General features: G+C 53.7%; 12 protein-coding genes across 12 annotated transcripts; 7 read left to right on the top strand and 5 right to left on the bottom strand.

Annotated features, from left to right (window-relative positions):
* Positions 1 to 561: 561 nt before the first annotated feature.
* ASPSYDRAFT_410703 (uncharacterized protein) lies at positions 562 to 1639 on the top strand. The gene is made up of 2 exons (XM_040846205.1): positions 562 to 1137; positions 1187 to 1639. Exons 1-2 carry the CDS (start codon positions 714 to 716, stop codon positions 1432 to 1434), a joined length of 672 nt encoding a protein of 223 aa, XP_040699244.1. The 5' UTR covers positions 562 to 713; the 3' UTR covers positions 1435 to 1639.
* Positions 1640 to 1843: 204 nt separating this feature from the next.
* ASPSYDRAFT_60407 (uncharacterized protein) lies at positions 1844 to 3063 on the top strand (the record flags this gene model as incomplete). The annotated part of the gene is made up of 2 exons (XM_040849851.1): positions 1844 to 2800; positions 2890 to 3063. 2 exons carry the CDS (start codon positions 1844 to 1846, stop codon positions 3061 to 3063), a joined length of 1131 nt encoding a protein of 376 aa, XP_040699243.1.
* ASPSYDRAFT_410686 (zinc-dependent alcohol dehydrogenase) lies at positions 2900 to 4715 on the bottom strand. The gene is made up of 4 exons (XM_040846203.1): positions 4487 to 4715; positions 4361 to 4438; positions 4105 to 4314; positions 2900 to 4029 (listed from the first exon to the last, which is right to left on the bottom strand). Exons 1-4 carry the CDS (start codon positions 4599 to 4601, stop codon positions 3344 to 3346), a joined length of 1089 nt encoding a protein of 362 aa, XP_040699242.1. The 5' UTR covers positions 4602 to 4715; the 3' UTR covers positions 2900 to 3343.
* On the bottom strand, positions 4581 to 6496 carry ASPSYDRAFT_183495 (glycoside hydrolase family 76 protein). The gene is made up of 4 exons (XM_040843535.1): positions 6271 to 6496; positions 5779 to 6222; positions 5467 to 5726; positions 4581 to 5417 (listed from the first exon to the last, which is right to left on the bottom strand). The coding sequence occupies exons 1-4, from the start codon at positions 6344 to 6346 to the stop codon at positions 4830 to 4832; spliced, it is 1368 nt and encodes a 455-aa protein (XP_040699241.1). The 5' UTR covers positions 6347 to 6496; the 3' UTR covers positions 4581 to 4829.
* A 661-nt stretch (positions 6497 to 7157) lies between these two features.
* ASPSYDRAFT_60405 (uncharacterized protein) lies at positions 7158 to 11270 on the top strand (the record flags this gene model as incomplete). Its single annotated transcript, XM_040849850.1, has 3 exons — positions 7158 to 9626; positions 9964 to 11231; positions 11258 to 11270. The coding sequence occupies 3 exons, from the start codon at positions 7158 to 7160 to the stop codon at positions 11268 to 11270; spliced, it is 3750 nt and encodes a 1249-aa protein (XP_040699240.1).
* Positions 11271 to 11933: 663 nt separating this feature from the next.
* ASPSYDRAFT_92567 (MscL family protein) lies at positions 11934 to 12703 on the top strand (the record flags this gene model as incomplete). The annotated part of the gene is made up of 4 exons (XM_040852701.1): positions 11934 to 12070; positions 12175 to 12375; positions 12438 to 12582; positions 12641 to 12703. 4 exons carry the CDS (start codon positions 11934 to 11936, stop codon positions 12701 to 12703), a joined length of 546 nt encoding a protein of 181 aa, XP_040699239.1.
* On the bottom strand, positions 12684 to 13584 carry ASPSYDRAFT_410521 (uncharacterized protein). Its single transcript, XM_040846200.1, has one exon. It carries the CDS (start codon positions 13299 to 13301, stop codon positions 12795 to 12797), a length of 507 nt encoding a protein of 168 aa, XP_040699238.1. The 5' UTR covers positions 13302 to 13584; the 3' UTR covers positions 12684 to 12794.
* Positions 13585 to 13866: 282 nt separating this feature from the next.
* ASPSYDRAFT_34360 (uncharacterized protein) lies at positions 13867 to 14364 on the bottom strand (the record flags this gene model as incomplete). Its single annotated transcript, XM_040845233.1, has 1 exon — positions 13867 to 14364. One exon carries the CDS (start codon positions 14362 to 14364, stop codon positions 13867 to 13869), a length of 498 nt encoding a protein of 165 aa, XP_040699237.1.
* A 297-nt stretch (positions 14365 to 14661) lies between these two features.
* On the top strand, positions 14662 to 15708 carry ASPSYDRAFT_157891 (sterol desaturase family protein; the record flags this gene model as incomplete). The annotated part of the gene is made up of 1 exon (XM_040842677.1): positions 14662 to 15708. One exon carries the CDS (start codon positions 14662 to 14664, stop codon positions 15706 to 15708), a length of 1047 nt encoding a protein of 348 aa, XP_040699236.1.
* A 580-nt stretch (positions 15709 to 16288) lies between these two features.
* ASPSYDRAFT_158656 (uncharacterized protein) lies at positions 16289 to 18000 on the top strand (the record flags this gene model as incomplete). The annotated part of the gene is made up of 3 exons (XM_040842745.1): positions 16289 to 17698; positions 17753 to 17837; positions 17885 to 18000. 3 exons carry the CDS (start codon positions 16289 to 16291, stop codon positions 17998 to 18000), a joined length of 1611 nt encoding a protein of 536 aa, XP_040699235.1.
* Positions 18001 to 18603: 603 nt separating this feature from the next.
* ASPSYDRAFT_157922 (beta-glucosidase) lies at positions 18604 to 20998 on the top strand (the record flags this gene model as incomplete). The annotated part of the gene is made up of 5 exons (XM_040842684.1): positions 18604 to 19125; positions 19172 to 19891; positions 19938 to 20089; positions 20139 to 20545; positions 20592 to 20998. 5 exons carry the CDS (start codon positions 18604 to 18606, stop codon positions 20996 to 20998), a joined length of 2208 nt encoding a protein of 735 aa, XP_040699234.1.
* An 89-nt stretch (positions 20999 to 21087) lies between these two features.
* ASPSYDRAFT_92563 (uncharacterized protein) lies at positions 21088 to 22552 on the bottom strand (the record flags this gene model as incomplete). The annotated part of the gene is made up of 4 exons (XM_040852700.1): positions 21088 to 21627; positions 21677 to 22035; positions 22082 to 22346; positions 22397 to 22552. The coding sequence occupies 4 exons, from the start codon at positions 22550 to 22552 to the stop codon at positions 21088 to 21090; spliced, it is 1320 nt and encodes a 439-aa protein (XP_040699233.1).
* Between the last annotated feature and the right edge of the window lie 170 nt (positions 22553 to 22722).

Genomic DNA, 22722 nt, shown 5'->3' with positions numbered 1-22722 from the left:
TTGACAGGCCTGTTGACGAGGCCCTGGATTGGTTAAAAGGGTTTGCTAAAAATGCACAGCCCCAATGGCTTCGCACTCGGTGGTCTCGATTGGCCAGCCAAGTGCGGATTCACGCCCGCTCCTGCAGCTGGGTCAGGGTCTTGGTTCGAAGTTTCTTTATTATGGATTGATTCTGACGTCTTAAAAGACACTGTCGGCGTCATCCCATGGCAGTGCGGAGCTCGTCCTTCACACAAGCCCTTGTCCCGGCATGCGAGCGGTGCTGGTCCCGTCGCCAGGGCCTACGCTCCACTAGACTGGCCTCGGCGACGGGATGTCTATAACTTACCAGTAGGCGCCGAGACTGGTTCCCTGGTTCCGTCTCCGGGGGCGCAGCACAGTGCGGGCTCAGGCCGGTCTTGGACTTGATGGGTGGAGATCGGACTCAGGGTCCAGGAGCTGCAGGCCAAGCAGATCAGCTTCCTCAACTTCTGGCGCTTGGCTGTTATTCCGGACTCTTCTGGGCGAAATTCGTTGATTGGACCACCTTTGCGACTTGCGCAATTATCGTCTCGGCTCCGCACATCGCATTTTGTGTCCTTTTCCGCTGCCGCTCGGCGCTCTTTCACGGTATGGCGCAAGGGTGGTCGCCTGGTGGGCAGTGGGCATTCTCCCATTCCCAGACTTGACTTCAGCATGACAGAACGAGTCTAAGCCACTGGAAAACAAGTCTCATGCTGGGGACACATTCCCCAACGTTTCCCCCTTCCCCACGTGGTCTGCAGGTCATGGACATACTCCGGAGTCGAGCTCAACGATCGACCACCGGCCGGTGCATATTCCACTTTAGTCGTAGAATCAAGACTCATGTTTTGGCAGCCGCCCGACTCGTTTCAGGCAGGTCGGACCATCGGGTTTCTTGTCAGGCTTGTCGATGTCAGCACGCGCTTCAACGGGGCGTCTCAAACGCAGAGTTGTTCCTGCAGGACGAAAGGCAGATTTGCGCCCAGTGGCAGCCTGGAAGCTCTCGTGGGTACAAGAAGCATCTCTCCCACAGTCGGCCGTTTCACCCCTCCGACTGGCTCTGGGTGGCTTCTGGCGGACTCGCAGTTGCCAGCAAAGGCGGGCACTCGACCGTTTCCAAGCCTTGTTTTGCAGGCAAGCCGTCTTCTTGCATACCGATAAGCGTGAGGCTAACTAACCCTAGCACGGAAAAAGCCTCGAATCGCCAAGGTTGATGGAGGAATGGGTTCCGCCGCAGCACGACACTCAATCAATGTCACCGTTCCACCCAGCATGCGAAAGAATGCAAATGGTATTTGCCATTTGGTCACTTGTCTTACAGTCCGTGCAGCTTACGGTCGCTGGACCAAATTGAGATACAAAAACGAGCAGCCGTCTGTCTTCGCTGCGTTGCGGTATATGAATTTCTCTTCCGTGACTGCTCTAACCTGATACACTGTCGCCACCACTTGATTCGCATTCTCAAGAAACATTTCCAAGCAGATCTTTCACTTTCTAGTTCTAACGAGCAACATGATCAGGCGAGACTGGCCATTTGGCTGAGATGCCGAGTTGGCAGTGTGGCAGTGCAACAGCGGGGTCTAGAGCTCGCACCACCAACCTTTGCATGACCAAAAACCAATATTTCAGCTCTTTCTCTGCGTCTGTGTCTGCGTCAGCCTCGCCATTCGACAGTCAGCGGGTGTTTGCCTCCTTTGCCTTTTGCCTCTGTGAGATTCGTGGCCTCGCTAATGCCGCAACCGCCAGTGGCCACAGTCAGCCCGCTCGTCAGCAGCTTTGGACTAGGAGTCGAGGCATTTGTTCCCTCCGCCATGCATGGGAAGTCTGAGCAGCTGCGGTTATGAATGTGCCTCGGACGTCTGCGGAGCCAGGGCAGTCGCAGCCTCAAATGGGGGGTGAGACGGGATCTGGCAGGGGGAGGACGGCGACGACCGCCTGCGAGAGATGTCGACGGAGAAAGATCCGCTGCGATGGTGAGACTCCATGTGCGACGTGTCGGCGCTTTCGCATCAACTGTGTCCGGACCCAGAAGAACGACACTCAGGCGCTGGAGCAGCGAGTGCGCCAGCTCGAGGCCCAGATTGCCGAGTTCAACACCCAGAGTCAAAACCATGGCTCCGGTCCAGTTGGGCTTCCTAGTCCTCAGCCTTGGTCTTCTGATGTTCAATTCAATGTCGATTTTGGCTCTCCAGGGCCGGCTGTAGCAATGGACCAGACATTCAGCCAGTTCCATCCCGGCAGCCCGTCGCCTTTGGAAATTCCCAGCATCCAGGTTGTCGACTACGCGGATTCGATGTCGCCAGTATCCCCAGTATCATTGTCTCCATCTCCAATGCTCCGTCCACTGGCTCCAGCGAGGCCAAACCCAATATCAGACGGTCTGGGCGCTGGGCTGCGTCCCCCGAGTACCGGCCCTGCGGTCTCCCCTCCACCAACTGCCATTCCATCTCCATCGCCACACCATGGGCTCATGCCGTATCTATCGCCGAGGAGCCTTCCAGGGCCGTCGAGGTCTCGCAGCTCCTCCATTTCATCATTGGGCCTTGATACGGACTGGGCGTCTGCACCAGATCTCTCCGTCTACGGCCTGACCGACAGCGAGCTCGAGTCCGGTATATTCGATGTACCCCCGACATCTCCTGATACAGAAACACTTCAGGCACCAACAAGATTCGAGGCCGAGACCCTGATCGATAAATTCTTTATCCAAATTCAAATCACAGCCTATCCTCTCGCTCACTATCCGCTCGACCGATTCAAGCTGCTCGAGTTCCTCAATATCATCCACCATCAGCAGGTGCCAACACTCGATGCCGTCCATGACTGGCCTTGTTCGGAATCGATGGCTCGGTTTCACGTATACATGGCGATGGCGGTTTCTCTGAGGATGGAGAAGGATGGAAGGGACAGCACATTGAGTCTACTGCAGAAGTGCTACAGACTGGCCCTCAAAGAGACCCAGGAGCCTTCATTCTGGAAACAGGCTTTTGCGCAGGAGGCCGCGGTGCTGTTTGTACTATTTGCGCAGGTCAGTGGTCAGGAATATCCATAGATGCGTAGTGTGGTGCACGACTTTATGATAAACAATATACCCAATTCTGCATGAGCCTATGTAACTTGTAGTTGTGACCGTACAGTCTGAATTCTACATATACTACCATAACTTGTATTGTGCCCTTAGTCTGAAGTGAAGACCTGCATTCCCTGTGACTTGTTGCTTCACTCTACTTTCGTCTCTTTGATCATAATACAACCCAATCATACTATCCACCCTAATCGTCTTCATATAGTCCTAGAGGGAACCTCAGCAACTAATACTCAACACCGCTAATATACCATGCTACTGGTTAAAATCAACAACTATCCTCCCAGCAACCAATCCCTTTCGCAGCTTATCCACCGCCTCAGGCAAGCGATCAATCGGATAAACCTCGCAGATCTGCCTCAGTTTCCCCCTGCGCGCAAAGTCCAGCGCCCTCGTCGTATCATGCCGACTCCCCACCAACGTCCCCTGGATCCTGGTATTCTTAAACAGAAGCAGATTCGGATCAACCGGGATCGTCATGGAACCGGCTGGTGCAATCCCAATGCACATCACTACACCAGCAACCCGGTTACCCAGGTAGGAGAGCGCAGAGGGATACGCTGCCTGCGCGGTGACAAACACCCCATGTCCGCCGATTCCATCCGCGGCTTCAATCACGGCTGCCGCGGCGTCGGGGACTTGTTTAAAATCGACAAAGGCCTCAGCGCCCATTTTCAGCGCGAGCGCCCGCTTCTCTTCGCCCGTGTCTACGACGATGGGGCGCATCCCCATTGCCTGTGCGAGCTGTACACCTTGGATCCCTACGCCGCCCCCGCCGCCGGGGAATACAGCCCAGTCGCCTGGTTGGAGCCGGGACTCGGTCAGGGATCGGTAGATGGTGGATGCGCTGCACATCACGGGCGCAGCGATCTCGTCGGGGATTCCGGCGGGAATGGGCGTGGCGTAATGGGCCGGGGAGACGATGTATTGTTGGTACGTTCCTGGGGTTTAACTCAACTTCTAATTCAAATGCCAGAGAGGGGTTATTGGGAGTTATGGAGTTATGGAGTTATTACCAGGGACCATGAGGCCGGTGTGGACTACCCCTGCGCAGTACGTCTCCTTGTCGCTCCAGCATGATGGGCATGTCCCGCAGGTGTCCATGATGGGCTTTATCCCTGCGCGGTCGCCGACCTTGAAGTTCTTGACGTTTGCGCCGGCCTTGACTACGACTCCGGCGCCTTCGTGGCCGGGGGAGCAGACGCCGAAGGTGGACATCGATATGCCTCGTTCTCTGTTAGTTGGATCCGCTACTAGGACGAGAGGTCCCACCTAGGTCGTCGAGCATATAGTGCAGGTCCGACTGGCAAAGGCCGGTTACGTTGAGCTTGATCAGAATATCATCCGGGCCTGTATGATTTAGAACTGCAGAAAAATGCTGGGTGGCAGACGGTATACCTGGCGTGGGGACGGGGACTGTCGCGACCTTGACCTTGAAGTTAGGGCCGGCGTCCTCGATAACACCGGCCTTGCAGTGGGTGGGAATCTCGAATTCAGGAGAAGCAGAGCCCATGTTGGAAAGTAGATACAAGTAGGATTAAGCAGTAGATGGCGTGTGAGAGAGTGCTCTGCCGCCAGGACAGTCTATATAGGCCGGCTATACAGCATCCGAGGTTCCCCTCCTCCACCAACCCCTCCCTCTCTCTCTCTCTCTCTTTCTCCCTCTGTCCTCCCGCCTTCTCCTCCTCTCGTTCCCCCTCGTTCTCCTTCGGAGCCGCAGATCGCACCAGTCATGTTTGAATTAGATATGGGGATCGATGATCACCCACCGGACCGTGGATATCACCGCCCCCGCCATCAGCACCGTCAGTATGCCTGCCCCCACCCGGTCTCCCACGCTGATATTCCGAGTCACCATGTCCGGCAGCGACAGTCGGGGGTTCTCCGATCCTGCTCCTGGATTCCCCTGACTGAGCCCGCCGTCCTCTCGGGTGACCGGTGCTTCGACTTTGTGGATCAGCGTCGACTGGATCACCTCCAGCGCCGCCATCTCCAGCCCAATGTCCAGCGGCCCCTTGGTGTACTTCTGCTCTGTCCACCTGAGCGCGCAGTTGGTCTTGTTGGGCCCTCCTGCACAGGTCTTTGCAGCGGCACTTGCTGACGCGCGCAGCTTTGGCATTACCGTGTCGTAAGTGAACGGGGCCAGCTGCGTCGATGCGGCCATCCAGCGGGCGAGGTATCCCTTGAATGATCGCTGGTCCACCTTGCAGGTGTCGACTGGCTCGCAGGCTCGCTCGTATAGGACGTCTTTGGGCTTTTCCGCGAAAAAGACGTCGGCAGCTTTGAGGATGCCCTCTGTTCGCTCTTTCCACCGCGGATCTCCGTCCGTCTGCGTCGTCAGCTCAACATTGAAAGAACCAGCCCTCTGGGGAACATACAAAGTTATACATCGCGGCGGCCCCAAGGAGGTATACCCCGGAGTTATATGTCCACTGCACGCGGTCCATCTTGGTGCAATTATCGCTGGTATCGGCGCCGTCGTAGAAGAGGTAGTCGTGCGTCATAAACCCGACATCCTGCGTCCAGTCGAATACCTTCGTCGCCCAGTCGGCATACGTCTGGTTTCCCGTGTATCTTGCGAGTCGCGCCGCCAAGTTGAAGAAGCACCCGTTCGATATGGTGTTCTTATACGAATAGCCTAGTGCTCAGGGTCAGAATCACGATCAACTGCGTAGATCAGTCAAACATACCCCCGTTCCAAGGGAATATCTGCCAGCGCAGCCCACCGCCACAGTGCTCATCGTCCCATCGGTGGGCCTGGGTGTTGAATACCGCCTGAGCCATCGCCAGCCAGTCAGGCCCATCGCCCGGTGGCCGAGGAAAGTTCCTCTCCGCCGCCGACATTGCTGCGAACGCCCAAAATCCCTGGTCATCGTTCCCCTCCGTTCTCGTTTGATTCGCCGGCATGAATGCACCGCTGTCGCCTGCTTGGTGTACGAGACCCTGAGTTGTGATCTCGTTCCACTGGTCGTCCCCCGTGTACGCCCAGTAGTCGATCAATGCGTTGAACATCGCCCCGGCCTCCCACCAATAGTACGGGTCTGGGAGATTTCCTGGCACATCGCCTGGTCTGTAGCCCGTGTAGTACGAGACCATGTTTTTCGCGATTGTTTTACATGCTTCCTTCACGGAGGCTGCAAATTTTAGCCGTAGTCAACTACTACCTGGGTGAAACGCCTTACCAGTATCATTTAGCTTCATTTCGATCGCCTGGACCGGGACCAGGGATATTAACAGCAACTGCCATGGTATCTGCATTGTGACCTGGTCCACGATGGATGCATGAGGGTCCAGGACAGGTGGGAAAACGGAAAGGAAGAGGACAGCGCGGCCAAGGGGTGCGATCGGTTATATGATTTCATTGTTGATGTCAGGCCACTGGCATTCTTGATGGGAATGTTGGTCCGGGGACTCATTCCACATGGTTGCTGAGAGTTAAAGAGTCTCTCGTTGAAGCCAAAAATTGCGTTGTCCGAGCGAGGGCTGTGCCTGTCGTCCTGCATTCCCATCCCTGGCCAGCACTTTCTGGGCACTGTCTCCTTCCAATCACATTTATTACTCGCTCTGCTTCCTGGATCGTCCTTCTCCCTTCACCGATCCTTTTTTGTTCAGGAACGCGATCTGGGGTGGCGATTAATCTCATACTCCCGCAGATCTCACACTCACCACCGACTGCCAAACTCAATATCCTAGGATCCCTGAAAGCAGTGAACTATCAGATAACCTTAAATCAGAGATTTCTCACTCTTTTGCCGGAAATTTCGTCATTCAAAGTCAAGTCCGACCCGTTCTACGTGCTGACGGCAGAGAGGTATAACGGTGCTGTCGTGATACGAACGACAACAAGCCGTTAAGGCCGTCTATAGAAGTAGTGCAGGCTATAGCTAGTGCAGGCTATAGCATAAATGCCAGTCTATAGTCGTACCGACCAAATTAGCGTCTTGGGTTGCGCCTGCAGTTCCCTGCTCTCCATCGCAGCACCGTCCTCCTTCCATATCCTCTCAGTCAACATCCTCTTGTCCAGCACAGCATGTTTCCACTGATTCTCTTCTATCTCCTGGGCATCGCCATGGCGCTGCAGAACACCGGCGACCGCTTGACCATACCCGGCTGGAACCTCCAGTCGACGCGCCATGTCCAGGGCAACCTGACCGAGCTGTCTCTCCCCGGGGCAGACGTCTCGTCATGGTATCGCATCGGCCACAGGGCCACAGTCCTCGGTGGGCTCGTTGAAGCCGGCGTTTACAATGACTCCGACCTCTTTTACTCTGACCACCTGTCCAATCTCAACGAGTCAGACTTTCGAGTTCCGTGGTTGTATCGCGAGGAGTTCCCGGTCCCACCGTTGGCTGCAGGCCAGCGCCTCGTCCTTTACATCCACGGGGTCAGCTCCAAGGCTGATATGTTCTTGAACGGCAAACTGGTTGTCTCCAGTGATATCCAGAATGGCGCCTATGCCGGTCGCTCGTACGACATCACGGCTCTCGTTCACCCCGGTGTCAACGCGCTGCTCATCCAAGCGTATCCAACAGACTACCTAAAGGACCTAGCAGTCGGCTGGGCGGACTGGAGTCCGTATCCTCCTGACATGGGCATGGGCGTCTGGAGGGCCGTGGAGCTCAAACTCATTGGGCCTGTCTCGCTTTCGCCTCCCCGAGTTTCCACCAACTTCAGCCATGATACACAAGAGCCTCTCGCCGTCAACGTCACAATCAGGACAGATCTGGTAAACTATGGAACGGAGGCCCAGGATGCTACACTGCATGGCGTGATTCGCCTGCCAGATAGTCCGCAGACCATTGCTCTCTCTAAGCGGGTGAAGCTCCCGCCGCGTTCCAATTCAACTGTCAGCCTGGATGCAATTCTAGGAACCGCACAAATCAAGGTCTGGTGGCCGGCTGCTTGGGGGCCACAGCCTTTATATCAGGTGCAGTTGAGTGTTTCACTGTCGACAAACTCTCTCTCCGACCAGAGCGCACCTACAAACTTCGCCCTCCGCAGCGTCGGATCCTCACTCAATGATCATGGCGAGAATGAGTTTACGGTAAACGGTCACCCATTTCACGTTCGAGGAGGTGGATACGCCCCAGACCTGCTGCTACGGTTTGATCTGCGGCGTCTCGAGACGGTATTCCGCTATACGCTCGACATGGGGCTCAATACCGTGCGGCTGGAAGGCAAGCAAGAGCATCCTGAGTTGTATGACTTAGCAGACCGCATGGGTATCATGCTAATCGCTGGATGGGAATGTTGTGACAAGTGGGAGGGCTGGACCTACAACGACGACGCCCAAGGCGTCAAATGGCGCGACGAAGACTACGATATTGGGTATGTGTCGATGCTCCACGAAGCAGAAATGATGCAACCACATCCTTCCATGCTGGCATTCCTTGTTGGCTCCGACTATTGGCCCGACGAACGTGCGACAACAATGTACATGACAGCTCTTCGTCGCATGAACTGGCCAAACCCTGTTATTGCCTCAGCCAGCAGCCGTGGTCACCCAAGTCAACTCCCGCCCTCGGGGATGAAGATGGAAGGTCCTTACGCCTGGGTACCTCCGAACTACTGGTATGGCAGCAAGGTTGGTGCAGCCTTTGGCTTCGGCTCTGAGCAAGGCGCCGGTGTTGGCACACCTGAGCTCAGTAGTCTGCATCGCTTCTTGTCTCCTGCCGACCTGAAAACCCTCTGGACGAATACCAGTGCTGGGCACTATCATCTCTCTCCCGCAGGCAGTGTTTTCCATAACCGCACAATCTACAACAAGGCGTTGGAGGAACGATATGGCCGACCGAGTGGCCTAGAAGACTATGTGCTGAAAGCCCAGGTCATGGACTATGAAGCAACCAGGGCCGAGTTCGAAGCCTTCGCAGCACGCCAAAACGCGTCTCATCCAGCGACCGGTGTAATCTACTGGATGCTCAACAGCGCGTGGCCCAGCCTACACTGGCAACTTTTCGACTACTATCTTCAGCCAGCAGGTGCATATTTCGGAGCCAAAGTCGGCGCACGACAAGAACATGTTGCACTAGACTATGAGGCAAACACTGTTTACCTTATAAACCATTCTTTGCAGTCTAAAGGTGTTCGCCGAGTCACTGCAGATCTCATTGATACCAATGGGACGACGCTGGTCCATCGTGAAGTGACAGATGAAACAGCACCAACTTCATCCAAGGAAGTCATGTCAATTCCCGAGATTGCAAAAATCAAGCTAGATGACGTTGCCTTCTTGCGCCTGGTCCTTTCTGATAGCTTCAACACGACTATCAGTCGCAATGTCTACTGGGTAACTGCGCATGTTGACGCCCTCGACTGGGACGCATCAACCTGGTACACGACTCCAGTAACATCGTACGCGAATTTGACGGCTTTGAATAAGCTTTCCCCTGCTACAGTGAAGACGACTGTCTCTGTACTCGATCGACCAACGCCTACATTGACCCATGTAGAAGTTCAACTGGAGAACACGGGCGATATCCCAGCGTTCTTTCTGCGGTTGACTGCGCAGGATCCGAATGGCGAGGAACTGGCTCCGGTCTTTTGGTCTGATAATTATGTTACACTCTTTCCAAAGGAACAACTGCGGTTGTTCGTGGAGGTCCGCCAGAGTGCAGGCTGGGTAATCAAGATGGCCGGGGGGAATGTTGCAGAGAGCATTATTGGCCGTAGTAGCCTCAGCTAGCCATTCTATTACAAATTCACTGTTACTGAGCCCTATCACCAGCGTATCAAGCATTAGCATGTAGACCGTAAGCAGACAACAGTTAATACAGCATAAATGTAAGCCGTATGCAACATACTGTGAGTCATCGCCCCACCGCGGGGTTGGCGTCTTTCCACGGGAAGCAACATCTCTACTACATCTTACACAGCCCCTGAAAATGACACAGACTGCAGTATCCGACATCCTGAGGTCGGCGTCGCTGGACTTGGCGCCCTATGAGGACCTCTACAGGCACTTCCATGCCCACCCGGAGCTCTCGCTGCAAGAGGAGTCCACCTCTCAAACCATCGCGGCCAAGTTATCCGAACTAAATGCCTTCGACATCCACACCAACATCGGCGGCTTCGGTCTCGCCGGCGTCCTCAGGAATGGGCCCGGCAAGACCGTTCTCCTCCGGGCAGACATGGACGCCCTCCCAGTGAAAGAAATCACCGGCCTCCCCTACGCCAGCACCGTCACAATGCGCGATGCCGACGGCGTCGAGAAGCCCGTCATGCACGCCTGCGGACACGATATGCATATTACATGCCTGCTCGCCGCAGCCGAGAAACTCGTCCACCTCCGCGCCAGCTGGTCGGGGACCCTGATCGTCCTCTTCCAACCGAACGAGGAGCGCGGCGCCGGTGCCCAGGCGATGGTTGATGACGGCCTTTACGATAAGATCCCCGTCCCGGACTATGCCTTTGGGCAGCACGTTATGCGGCTGCGCGCGGGCACAGTCGGGTCCCGCTTCGGGACGATCATGGCTGCGGCGGATAGTATGAAGATTACGGTCTTTGGGCGCGGCGGGCATGGCTCGTTGCCGCATCATACTATTGACCCGGTGCTGCTGGCTGCGCATATTGTTGTCAGACTGCAGGGTATTGTCAGTCGCGAGGTGGATCCGTCAGACCTGGGCGTTTTGACGGTGGGGAGTCTGCAGGCTGGTCAGACGGAGAATATCATTGCGGACCGCGCGGAGATCGGGATTGATTTCCGGAGTGTGAAGCTCGAGACGCGCGACAAGATTATTGCCTCTGTGAAGAGGATTGTCGAAGCGGAGTGTATGGCTAGTGGATCGCCGAAGAAGCCGATTCTCACGCCCACGCGGCGCTTTCCGCCGACGGTTAATGAGGATGCGCTTGCGGCGAGGCTGAAGACGGAGTTTGCGGAGTATTTTGGAGAGGCCTTTGATGGGGATACGCCGAGGACGAATGTTAGTGAGGATTTTTCGACTCTGGCGACGTGTCGGGATATCCCGTGTAGCTTTTGGTTTCTGGGCGGGATTGACGAGAAGCTGTGGGATGAGGCCAAGGTCAAGGGCACGACGGAGGAAATTGCTGGGAATCATTCTGCGCTGTTTGCGCCGGTCATTCAGCCGACGATGGGCGTTGGTGTGGATGCCTTGTGTGTTGCTGCGTTGAGCTATTTGAAGAAGTGATATATAATATTCTTAATCACAGTCGGGACAGCTAAATACATTGATAATATACTGATGTTGATGTAATTTGATATACTGTAGTATAATCTTACTTAACGGCATGAATATTCGGGATCTTTATTTTACATGGCATAGGCTCTATAAATTTATCATCTGCTAGCCATAATCTAGTATGGCTTTGTGTGATCATCGTGCTCTCTTTCTATATTAAGTATAGTCTGTCATTAGTGCTTGTTAGTTATAATTACCTTCGTAGAAGAAACCAAGGCATCATGGGATTCCACGCATTATTTCACAAAATCCCTGTTTTGTCTAAAGAAACTGCCTGTTATGAATCAGTGCTGTTACGAGAGGTCTTATTATCAGAACCTTAGGAACCAATTCTAAGCTTCTCCCTTTCCAACACTCAACACTCCCTGGTAGGATGGCAAATCTGTAAATATATATCTTACAGCACAACATATACTCATGCTACTACACTACGAAAAGGTACAACAGCTTGAAATGGCGTATTTGCAAACAATATATAGCACTCGCCCAATATCATTGCTTTGACGCTGTTCTGTCCAGGATATATAACCGCGTGACGTGTTGTTGATGATCTCCAACTTAAAACGTCATCCCCGCACCCTCATCGCTCTCAACTCGCTTCTCTCAACATTCATCGCTATCAAGTCTTTGTTAATATTATAGACAGAATGCGCGGCCTTGGAGATAGCACCGAAACAATCAGGCGCGTCAGCCACGACGCCAGAGAACACGTCCACCGTGCCTGGGAGGGATTCATCGACTTCGCAGCACGCGACAACGTCCTCGAAGTCGCGCTCGGTTTGATGTAGAGATCCATTTCTTTATTCTTTATTCTTTATTCTTTTTACTTGCAGATGCAGTTGCGGCTTGATAGTATCTATATAATGTATTACGGACTAACAGTTGTAGCATCGCGCAGGCCTTCACGGGCGTCGTCAACTCGTTTATTTCGGACGTTGTTCTCCCCGTCGTTTCGCTTCTGCCGTTTATTATGAGGAATATGGATGAGAAGTTTGCGATTCTGTCCAAGGGCCCGCATTATCATGAGGGGACGGGGTATAACACCCTGGAGCAGGCGCGGGACGACGGGGCGCTTGTTTTGGCGTATGGGTGCGCGTTTCCCCTTCCTGCCATAATCGAAATTACTGGCGCTCAATAATTGATGGTTACAGCATCTTTCTGGAAAAAGTTATCAACTTTCTCGGTATCAGCTTGACCTTGTATGCGCTGGCGCAGTTGTACATGGTCGTCTCGCATGATAAGATCATTAAGCGGCAGATCAAGTGTAAGTACTGCCGCAAGTGGATTAGTGAACAGGTGAGCTCATACTGTTGTTTCTGCTATTTGGGGTTGGTAATGTTGATGGATTCTATAGGCGCTACGTTGTGCAAATTGTTCGACTTGGCAGGATGGGAGGGAGGATTTGGACGCATCATGATGTTTATGTTACGAAATGGTCATGGGACGCGGTAGTGCTATTATTATATTAGAAGTCTGGATTGGATGTGTTCATATACTGCACCAGGTAGTTAGCAGGACGAGCCGGACAGTCGCCACATGCAGGTCCATCTGATAACAATTACAAACCAGCCAAACCGTTGGGATTCTGACGGATCTGCCGGGCCATGTGAAGATGTTACACCGACGACTCTCAGACCAGAATGCTGGCAGGAATGGAATGTTCTTCGCGTGCACCAATGCCCTTTGGCCGCGCTATTCCCAATGCCCTTTGGCCGCGCTATTCCCAAAAGAGAAACCTCTGCGAGTCGAGATGCCAGTAGTATTGACAAGTAGTCAACCACCCGAAGCGAGCCCGAACACATGAGAGGCACAATGGTTTGCTTCATCCGATAACACACCTCGTCCCAACAAAATCCGAAAGGCAAAACCCCGGTGCCTGGAGCATCCCTTGTACCATTCAAGCGAGTCCTCCTGTTGCTGTACCCGCCTGATTGGCGAAAATACAGCACGTTACAATGGGCCGGAGCCTCGAGACAATCCCATATTGACCCGCGCCAGGAATCAGAAAATCGCATTGATGTCGGATCCGCAATTGTAACCGATATTTGGGAGCGCCTGTTACACACCTGGAAGGAGAGGTTATTCCTTCGCAAAACGCGTAGACGAGGCTCGTTGTAAGCGTGACCGCAATGGCCGTTGGATGTACCGAACGTTAAGCCAGGGTCCGCCAGTTGGATCCAGAGCAGTAGTCCAGAAGTCCAGTGCACCGTCTATCAATGGGGTGAATCTCAGGATTGAGTCATTCCGGGTTGCGCCATTCTTCGAGATCGCGGCCCAATAGGCAGCTGCAATTGATAGACAATGACAACAGGCTACCTCATTTCTCAGCCGAAGAGATTGCTTGAGATGGCGTGTTGGCGCATGCACGAAGGAGTGGTGGATATAGAAAGACGAAGATGTGGATGACTCAGCCATGCGTAGCACAATCATAACACCACGAGTCCACAACACCAGCTCATCCTTGCGACCTTCTCGCCGGTGTTGTTTTGATTCGGAGTACGAACCCATCGCGGCGTGCGCAATTTGGCCCAGCCTTTCCTCTTCTGTCCAGACTCCAGCCTGTCATCGATTCATCACTCGTCAAGCACCCGGCAGATCGTCGCGTCTCGGTAGATCTCGATAACCCAGACTCCCAGAGGTCAGGCAGGGACGTTTAGATCTCGGTTCGCGCATATTCAGGCACCAGCCAGAGCAAACCTTTTTGTGGGTTGATTCGGACTGATGAGAAATCTTCACAGAGCGCGCCGAGGCGACGTCAATGCCCTTCATGTGGCCCACGGGATCACAGGCCACTCTCCCGTCGAAGCCGACCCGATATTGTTGATTCAAGGGCCCGATGCCATTTATCGAGCGCACAGGACGAGGATAACGAGGATAACGAGGATAATGGGTTGAGTGAGGGTCGCAGTGACCTGATCTGGAGGTCGCGTCGAGGGCGGCGGCTTGCGGGGTGAGAGACCCAGGAGGGACGACGTTGAGATAATCCGGGGCGACCAGTCCATGTCGACGCCGTGGCGACGTGCGATATACGAAAAGGGCGACCTCTGCGAGTCTAGAGCGATGGGCTGATCTCATCATGTTCGCCCTAATTTCCCCCCTAACCAGTTCTGTGGGCCACCAGGCACCCTCTTTGGAGGATCTGCACAGCCCGCGGGGATTAGTGGCGCTCTCCTTCACGTTCACTGGGACTTTTCTTTGGTGACCCAGCGAACCACTCTTACAATGAATATCACATGCGGCCAAATCACAGCCGACGTTGGGGCAATCTGATATTCACTGGGGCTCTGGGTCGTGGGTATAATAATCCCCCAAGTTCCCGCATTCAACTCGAGTCGCCCAGATCTACGACAACCCGCACAAAACCGTTTGTCCATAATGAGCGTTCAACGAAACCCCAAGGACTCGATGAAGTCCACTTGGCGAAGGTCAGACAAAAGCCAGTGGGGTTTGCATCACTGGCTGTACGAAATTCTCGACATCCATCCCAGCGTTCTTGACAAGGACTTCCCGGTCCACCAGAAAACCGACAAGGTGCCATACCTGCCTGAGTTCCAGCAGCACCGATGGGTGATTACGCACGCCATCATTCCACTCATTATTCACCATGTCTACACATCCTATACTGGCAACAACCTGACCGCGCTCGGTGCTGTCATCTTCTACAGCCTTGCTTTCAAGCTGATCGCTATCCACGAGCTGCACGTACTGCGCCGCGTCGGCCACCAGACGGGTTTCCTCGACGGTGACACCCATGAGCGTGATGGAGTACCAGACGTGGGTGTTGCGAAGGTGGCTCGTTCTCTGATTTCGACGTCGACTTTCCGTCCGGTCTTCACCGTGTTTCTGGCATACCGGCAGAGCCAGGCTCCTTCCACGATCAACTGGTGGTGGCTGCCTTTGGAGGCTGGTCTTTATGGAATCATTCTCGACTTCTGGTTCTACTGGTACCACCGCCTGATGCACGAAGTTGGCGGACTTTGGAAATACCACCGAACCCACCACCTGACCAAGCACCCCAACCCGCTCCTTACCCTGTACGCCGATCTCGAGCAGGAGCTATTCGACATTGCCGGTATCCCGCTGATGACATATTTCTCGATGAAATTCATGGGCATGCCGATGGGATTTTACGAGTGGTGGATTTGTCACATGTACGTGGTCTACGCCGAGCTGGCTGGCCACAGTGGATTGCGCATCGTGGCAATCCCCCCAAATACCCTGAGCTGGGCGCTGCGACTCTTGAACGCTGAGCTCATTATCGAAGACCACGACCTTCACCACCGCCACGGATGGAAGTCGAGTGGGAACTACGGCAAGCAGACGCGGTTGTGGGACCGCATCTTTGGCACCTGCAAAGACCGCATCGAGTGTCCGGAGGAGAATATTGATTATGTGAACACGGCGTACCTGCCTTGGTTTTAGATGTACTCATTACTGAGATTTCGTTATGAATTATGTAAATACCCCAGTTGAATAGTTAGTTACCATGTCTCATTGACTGAGTCATTTTGTTGAGTGTACTCCGTATCTGTGAATGTAGAAGAGCCGAGGATGAACTAGTCCACTTCGGGAAGGTGTTGCGAGCCCCCGGCCCTCGATCAATGACAACACAATAAAACATCTTCAAACAAACAAACCATGCTCCCTGGAGATTTTTCGGTTCATTGTTGAACCGTGCTACACTAGCCAACATATTTCATTAATGGAAGCAATGCTATCCGCCCTTATGCCAAGCAAGGTTCGGGATCCGACAATGTCGGTCGGCGAACCCCGCGTTGCTCAGCTGTCTGGATAAGTGAATGCATAACACATGCACAAGTGCCTAATAGACCGATATCCTGGCTCTGACTGGTCGGGGATGCTGGATTGGTATCAACACCGAACGACAGACGTTACTCTGCCCGATGTCTGCGTCACCTGTGATAAATCGCCGATGGAGCGTATATAAGCACGCAGGTAGGCTCGCTACTCCGCCAGTCTGGCTTCGTGTAAACGTCTAACAATGGACTGGCAGCAGAAGGCACAGCGCAAACGAGACGAACTCACAGCCAAAATCCCCCCAGAGTGGCGGGTTAAGCCTGAGCTGTTGGAAAAGGCTTCCTCGCAGGACAATATCCTTGATATTCCCCGCCAAACCGGTATCCTGACCGAGCGAGAGCTCGACATAACAGAAACCTCAGATGCCACCGCTTTGCTTGCACGCCTTAGAACCGGCGAGATCAGCGCATACGACGTCGCAAAGGCGTTTTGCAAACGGGCGGCTATTGCCCAGCAGCTCACGCGCTGTCTGACGGAGATATTCTTCGACCAGGCCCTCGAGCGAGCGAAGGAACTTGACCGTCAATATGCGGAGACGGGGGTGCTTACTGGCCCTCTTCATGGCATTCCTATTAGCCTGAAGGACTCTTACAATGTCATCGGGGTCCAGTCTACGCTCGGCTATGTTTCGTTCCTGGACCGACCTGCACTTACGTTCAACAGCCCGATGGTGAATATCTTGATGGACGCTGGTGCGGTTATCTATGTGAAGACTCATCTACCCCAAACAATGATGACTGCCGACTCCCATACGAATGTCTTTGGCCGGACTCGCAACCCGTACGGACGAAACTTGACAGCCGGGGGTAGTTGCGGCGGCGAGGGTGCTTTGATAGCAATGCGGGGGTCTATTCTGGGCGCCGGGACTGATGTCGCGGGCTCGCTCCGCATTCCATCGCTGTGCTGCGGCATTCAGGGATTCAAGCCCTCTGTTGGGAGACTCCCATTTGCCGGTCAAACACCACCTGGACGGATTGGCCTTGCCGGAGGCATCGCAGTCGCAACTGGGCCTCTTTGCACCTCCGTGCGCGATGCAGAGTTGTTCTTCAAAACGGTCGTATCGTCCCATCCGGAGAATCTGGACGACAATTCTCTTGGATTCCCATACATTGAGCCACCGAAGCTAGAATCGTCGCTCACTATCGGAGTCTTGCCCGAGGATCCCGCTTTTCCTCTCCATCCTTGTATGCAGCGGACTATAGACACCGCGACTCGCAAGCTTGCCGCCTCTGGTCATCGAATTGTAAATCTCTCTTTAGATGCGATTCCGTCTCTGGCAGATGCTTGCGACCTAGCCTTCCGCTTTTTCAATATGGATCCGGACCGCACGCCGTTGCGCAATGTGGCCAACGGGGGTGAACCGTACGTTCCGTCGCTTAGTACGATATACAATCTTGAGATCACCGATACCGAGCCCACCTTGCGCCAGCTATATGATTTGAATATCGCCAAGGCACAAGTTGCAGCAAAAATGCGGCAGGCCTGGTTAAAAAGCGGCGTTGACGTGGTTTTGGGCCCCGGCTACCAAAGCTGCGCGCCTCTCAACGATACATACGGCAATACTGTCTACACGGTTATCTGGAATATGGTGGATGTATGCGCTCCCTCTGCTTGGAATATTCCGAAGATTTATGCTAAACTTCTGCAGTACCCTGCTTGTGTAATCCCATTCGGACACGCTAATCGAGCTGCTGATGCCGAGTTTGTGCGCGACGTGGCGTATACTCCTGAGTGTAGGTTTCACTTTTCCATTCCTGACAAAAAATGCTAATAGGACTAGACAACCCCGAGGAGGTCGAAGGAGCACCCTGCCATGTGCAGTTGGTAGGCAGGCGGCTGAAGGATGAAGTCTTCCTCCAGCATGCGAGGGTGGTCGAGAAGGTGCTGGGCGAGTAGGCAGAAAAGCCGGAATATGAACAAGGATCGCCCCGCCCCATGGTATTAGCCTGCAGGAACAGCCCACTTTAATAATAACCGTTTTGGATATCCCGCCCCTGTACAGGGGTATAGTTCGCTTCGGCGGGCGAGATCGCGCTCCCTTTCTGTCTGCCAACGCCCTTTACTTGTTACACAAAGTTTGCTTTTAACGCAAGGGAGCAACAATAGCCAGCAACTTACTCCAATTTATAGTCTTGGAGAGTCTTGGGTCGTAGAACCCCGCGAGTCAGATAGAATGCGATCTACAGCCAAGGCGGAGGAAATCAAAACAGCCTGATCCCATCGGGTTCTTCCTCTCCCTGCCTATTCCCTGTCTCTCCCCATGTTAATTCTAGCCAACCATAATACTGCCCGCTTCTTTTCTGCTCATTCTGTATGCGACAAGACACGGAGAATGTCCAGCCAAGCCTCAGCTACTTGGGCGCATTGCCGTGACGATCCAGGCCCGGCCGGTGCACGCCGCACATTCCCTCGGAGCATAGCTATTAAAATGAGCCATTGCCCCCTGTAAGGAGCCCGCGGGGTACCAACTTTGCGTTTGTGCTGAGACTGTCTTTAGCTATGCGTTCGCTTACTTCGACGGTTTCGACTGTCTTCCTGGCGGCTACACTTGCCGCTGGACAGGCCATAACGTGGGATGAAGCGTACCAGAAAGCAGCAACAGACCTCGCAGCCCTAAGTCAGGATGAAAAGGTCGGTATCGTAACCGGCGTGACCTGGATGCAGGGCCCCTGTGTCGGGAACACGTACAAGCCCGAGTCGATTTCCTACCCGTCACTGTGTCTCCAGGACGGACCGTTGAGCGTGCGCTTTGCGAATCCCGTTACTGTGTTCCCCGCTGGAATCAATGCCGGTGCGACATGGGATCGCGAGCTTATTCGCGCTCGTGGAGCTGCAATGGGTGAGCAGTCCAAGGCGCTCGGTGTGCATGTCCAGCTTGGGCCTGCGCTTGGTGCTCTAGGCAAGATCCCCAGTGCCGGTAGGAACTGGGAGGGTTTCTCGAACGATCCGTATCTTATGGGGATTGCGACGGCCGAGGCTGTTCAGGGCATGCAGGGCAGTGGTGTGCAGGCCTGTGCGAAGGTATTCTCTGCAAGAAGATTGGTTTGTTCAACGCTAATTATGACAGCACTTCATTCTCAATGAGCAAGAGCATAACCGCGAGACTATTAGCTCCGTTGCCGATGACCGGACAATGCATGAGTTGTATCTGTGGCCGTTCTATGATGCCGTCAAGGCAAATGTCGCCTCTGTTATGTGCTCGTATAACAAAGTCAACGGGACTTGGGCCTGCGAGAACGATGCCATCCTGAACGGTCTGCTCAAAGGAGAACTAGGGTTTAAAGGCCATGTCCTCTCCGATTGGAATGCACAGCATAGCACAGTCAAGAGCGCAGTAGAAGGCCTCGATATGACTATGCCAGGCTCTGACTTCAACCAGCCACCCGGTAGCATATACTGGGGGGATAACTTGGCTGCCGCGGTTTCAAATGGTTCCGTCCCCCAGGCGCGCCTTGATGATATGGTAATCCGGGTGATCGCATCGTGGTATCTGCTCGGCCAGGACAAGGGCTATCCTGAAGTCGCATTTAGTAGCTGGGACGGGGGCGCGGCGTCTGTTAATGTGACGACGCCTGAGCATGGCGATCTTGCACGGAAGATTGCGCGAGACTCGATCGTGTTGCTGAAGAATAACAACCACAGCCTGCCCCTGGGCAGACCTAAAAGCCTTGCAATTATTGGCTCTGATGCAATTGTCAATCCAGACGGCGCCAACGCGTGTACAGACCGGGGCTGCAATACTGGAACTCTTGCCCAAGGCTGGGGCAGTGGAACCGCCGAATATCCGGTATGTTTAGTCTTGAACCTTGATGAAAATATACTGATTCACCTAGTATCTCGTTGCCCCTCTGGATGCTATCAAGGAGAAACTCTCAGCAGGCACGAACATCGTCACTAGTACTACCGATGATGCTTCAGCTGGCGCTTCTGCTGCTGCTTCTGCTGAAACTGCCATTGTTTTTATCACTTCGGACTCTGGCGAAGGGTGCGCGCTCTTTTTCACCCTCTGTACTGCAGGGTTAACACCGCAATAGGTACATTACAGTCGAAGGCCACGCCGGTGATCGCAACAACCTCGACCCATGGCACAATGGGAACGCCCTAGTCCAGGCTGTCGCTCGAACAAATACGCCCACGATTGTCGTCGTCCACAGCGTCGGTCCGGTCACCCTCGAGACGATCCTCGCAGAGCCCAACGTCGTCGGCATCGTCTGGGCTGGTCTGCCTGGCCAGGAAAGCGGACACGGCCTCGTAGATGTCTTGTTTGGTGACGCCTCGCCCAGTGGGAAGCTGCCCTATACAATTGGCAAATCTGAAAAAGACTACGGTGCATCGTGGACCACAGAGTTGACTGATAACTTCTCTGAGGGCCTGTTCATCGACTACCGGCATTTCGATCAGAATGGGATCCAGCCACGATACGAGTTTGGATTTGGCTTGTGTACGTCCCTTGAGTGGCTTCGAGGATGCGACTAACTTGTTGATAGCGTATACCACATTCAATTACTCAACTCTTGCGACTACTGTCACCGCAACACCCGGTCCAACCACCGGTGAGACTGTTGTCGGCGGTCCATCTGATCTCTTCGCTTCAGTTGGAACAGTCAGTGCCTATGTGAACAACACCGGCAAGGTCACCGGCGCCGAGGTTGCCCAGCTGTACATCGGTTACCCCGACTCGGCCCCGTGGACGCCGCCGAGGCAGCTCCGAGGATTCGACAAGCTAAGCCTTGCCCCTGGTGAGAGCGGCCTGGCGGTATTCGAACTTACCCGGCGAGATATCAGCTACTGGGACGTCGTTCGACAGAAATGGGTTGTACCTGAGGGAGCATTCCGAGTTTATGTGGGCAGCTCGAGTCGTGATATTCGGTTGACAGGGAGCTTTACTATCTAGACCCCTGCATAGTTGGAATATTTGACTTTGTATTTAGATGCATTAGGTTTGATGACAAGCCATCTCGGTCTAATATGCTCGGTACTTCTCTATTTGCCAATGGCTTCGGCCATTCTCTCCCACACGACCCTATTCAGCCTCCCCCGAATCCAATAACCCTCGTGTCCACCCTCTTCTGCTGCTTGACCTTTCCAGGTTATAATGATGTCGTCCATAGAAAGTCCAAACATCTTCAAAAGCCCCCACAAGTCCAGCTCCCCAAACACAAAGCTGGGCGTCGTCCCCCGCGTGTCCAGGTCAAAGAACGGCAAATCGGTCCACGAGGTCACTGACACTTGACAGGCTTTGCGTCCAATCCACCGCGGGATCATGGGCTGTGCACTTGGGTTTGCATGGAATTGCAGCAGCTTCGAAAGACACTCTGGCTGTCGGGCTTGATGGATGGTGCGTCGCACTTCGGCTGCTATCTTGGGGAGCGCCGCGGGGTTTGATTGATTGCTGTCATGAAGGCAGTCAATGTTGATTGGGAGCACTAAGCAAGAGTTGTGCATTGGTGTCTGGTTCTGGAGTTGTCGTCGGATACCGAATATCATGGAGTAGTCTTGAGGCAGGGATTGCTCGTACGCGGACTGTAGATGTTACAACTTATCGTATGCCTGAACGACATGGACTACATACCTGATAGATGAATGCCGTAAGGAGATCATGATCAGTGACGCTGATGTTTTGCCTTTGAGCTTCTTCTTTCCAGACTCTTATCTGTTTTCCTGGAATGTACAGCGTGTTATCGACTCGTTTGGGATGCAGCACGTCTCGCGCGGCCAGTTTAACGCCTTTTTTGAGTAGGGCTCGCCAGCTCCAGGTAAATAATTCGCGAGTTCGATTGATAACCTCCGCTGTCGTCTGTGTGTTCTTTTCATTTGTCGCTTCTTGCGTGGTTCCATCGTACAGTCTCAGGGGGGTTCTCATAAATGATACATCTGGGACCTTGTTTCCGCTGAGAATGTTGCAGTATGCTTCCACAATCGTATATCCGCCTGCTATTGTTAGAGTATGCCTTGACGATGGAAGCGACATACGCACCAGTTGCATCGCATAATGGATGTTGGAATACAAATCGGATGACCGTGGCGTTTTGTAACAACAGCGCACGAACCTGGAAGACCTGCCCGCGCAGCGCTTTCTTCAGGCTATTGGAGAACTTGAAGAGTTTATCGAGCTTCTTGATATCGTCCCCCGCCTGCTTCGGTTTGGAAATGTCGATGACATCCTCCAGGCTCTTGTCAACCAACTTTCCTCGGTAGATATTGGGTGGGTTGTCGGGTTCGCTTGGGATGAGGTCAGTTCGCTGTGGTGACTATCAGTATAGGTATTAACAGGCATACTCGAGGGAAATACCAGTGAATTAAGCCGTGAGCCAAGTGTGGGCCACTCTGAGAGCAAAGCCTGGGTCGCTGCGTCAAGCTGCCCTGTGGAGTATACTTCTGGGAACACAAGCGTCACTGTGAATTCCAGGAAGCGTTGAACTCCCACATCCAAGGGTGTAAGGCTCATTTTTCTGGAATATGAGATGAGGAGTCTGGATCAGGGGGCTTGGTGCTTTATGGTTATTATTGCCGACAGTTGCTGTCACCGGCGGTGCCAGTTCAGAGCTTCAGGCACAAACCCAGTGTCCAACCAGCGAACGCAAAATCGGGTCTAAAGGCTTCTGGCCCAATTATCAC

This window comes from Aspergillus sydowii, assembly GCF_001890705.1.
Source record: "Aspergillus sydowii CBS 593.65 unplaced genomic scaffold ASPSYscaffold_11, whole genome shotgun sequence".
In the NCBI taxonomy this organism is placed as follows: domain Eukaryota; kingdom Fungi; phylum Ascomycota; class Eurotiomycetes; order Eurotiales; family Aspergillaceae; genus Aspergillus; species Aspergillus sydowii.
The sequence above is the reverse complement of the archived record's forward strand: the minus strand, read 5'-3'. Positions and strand labels throughout refer to the sequence as shown.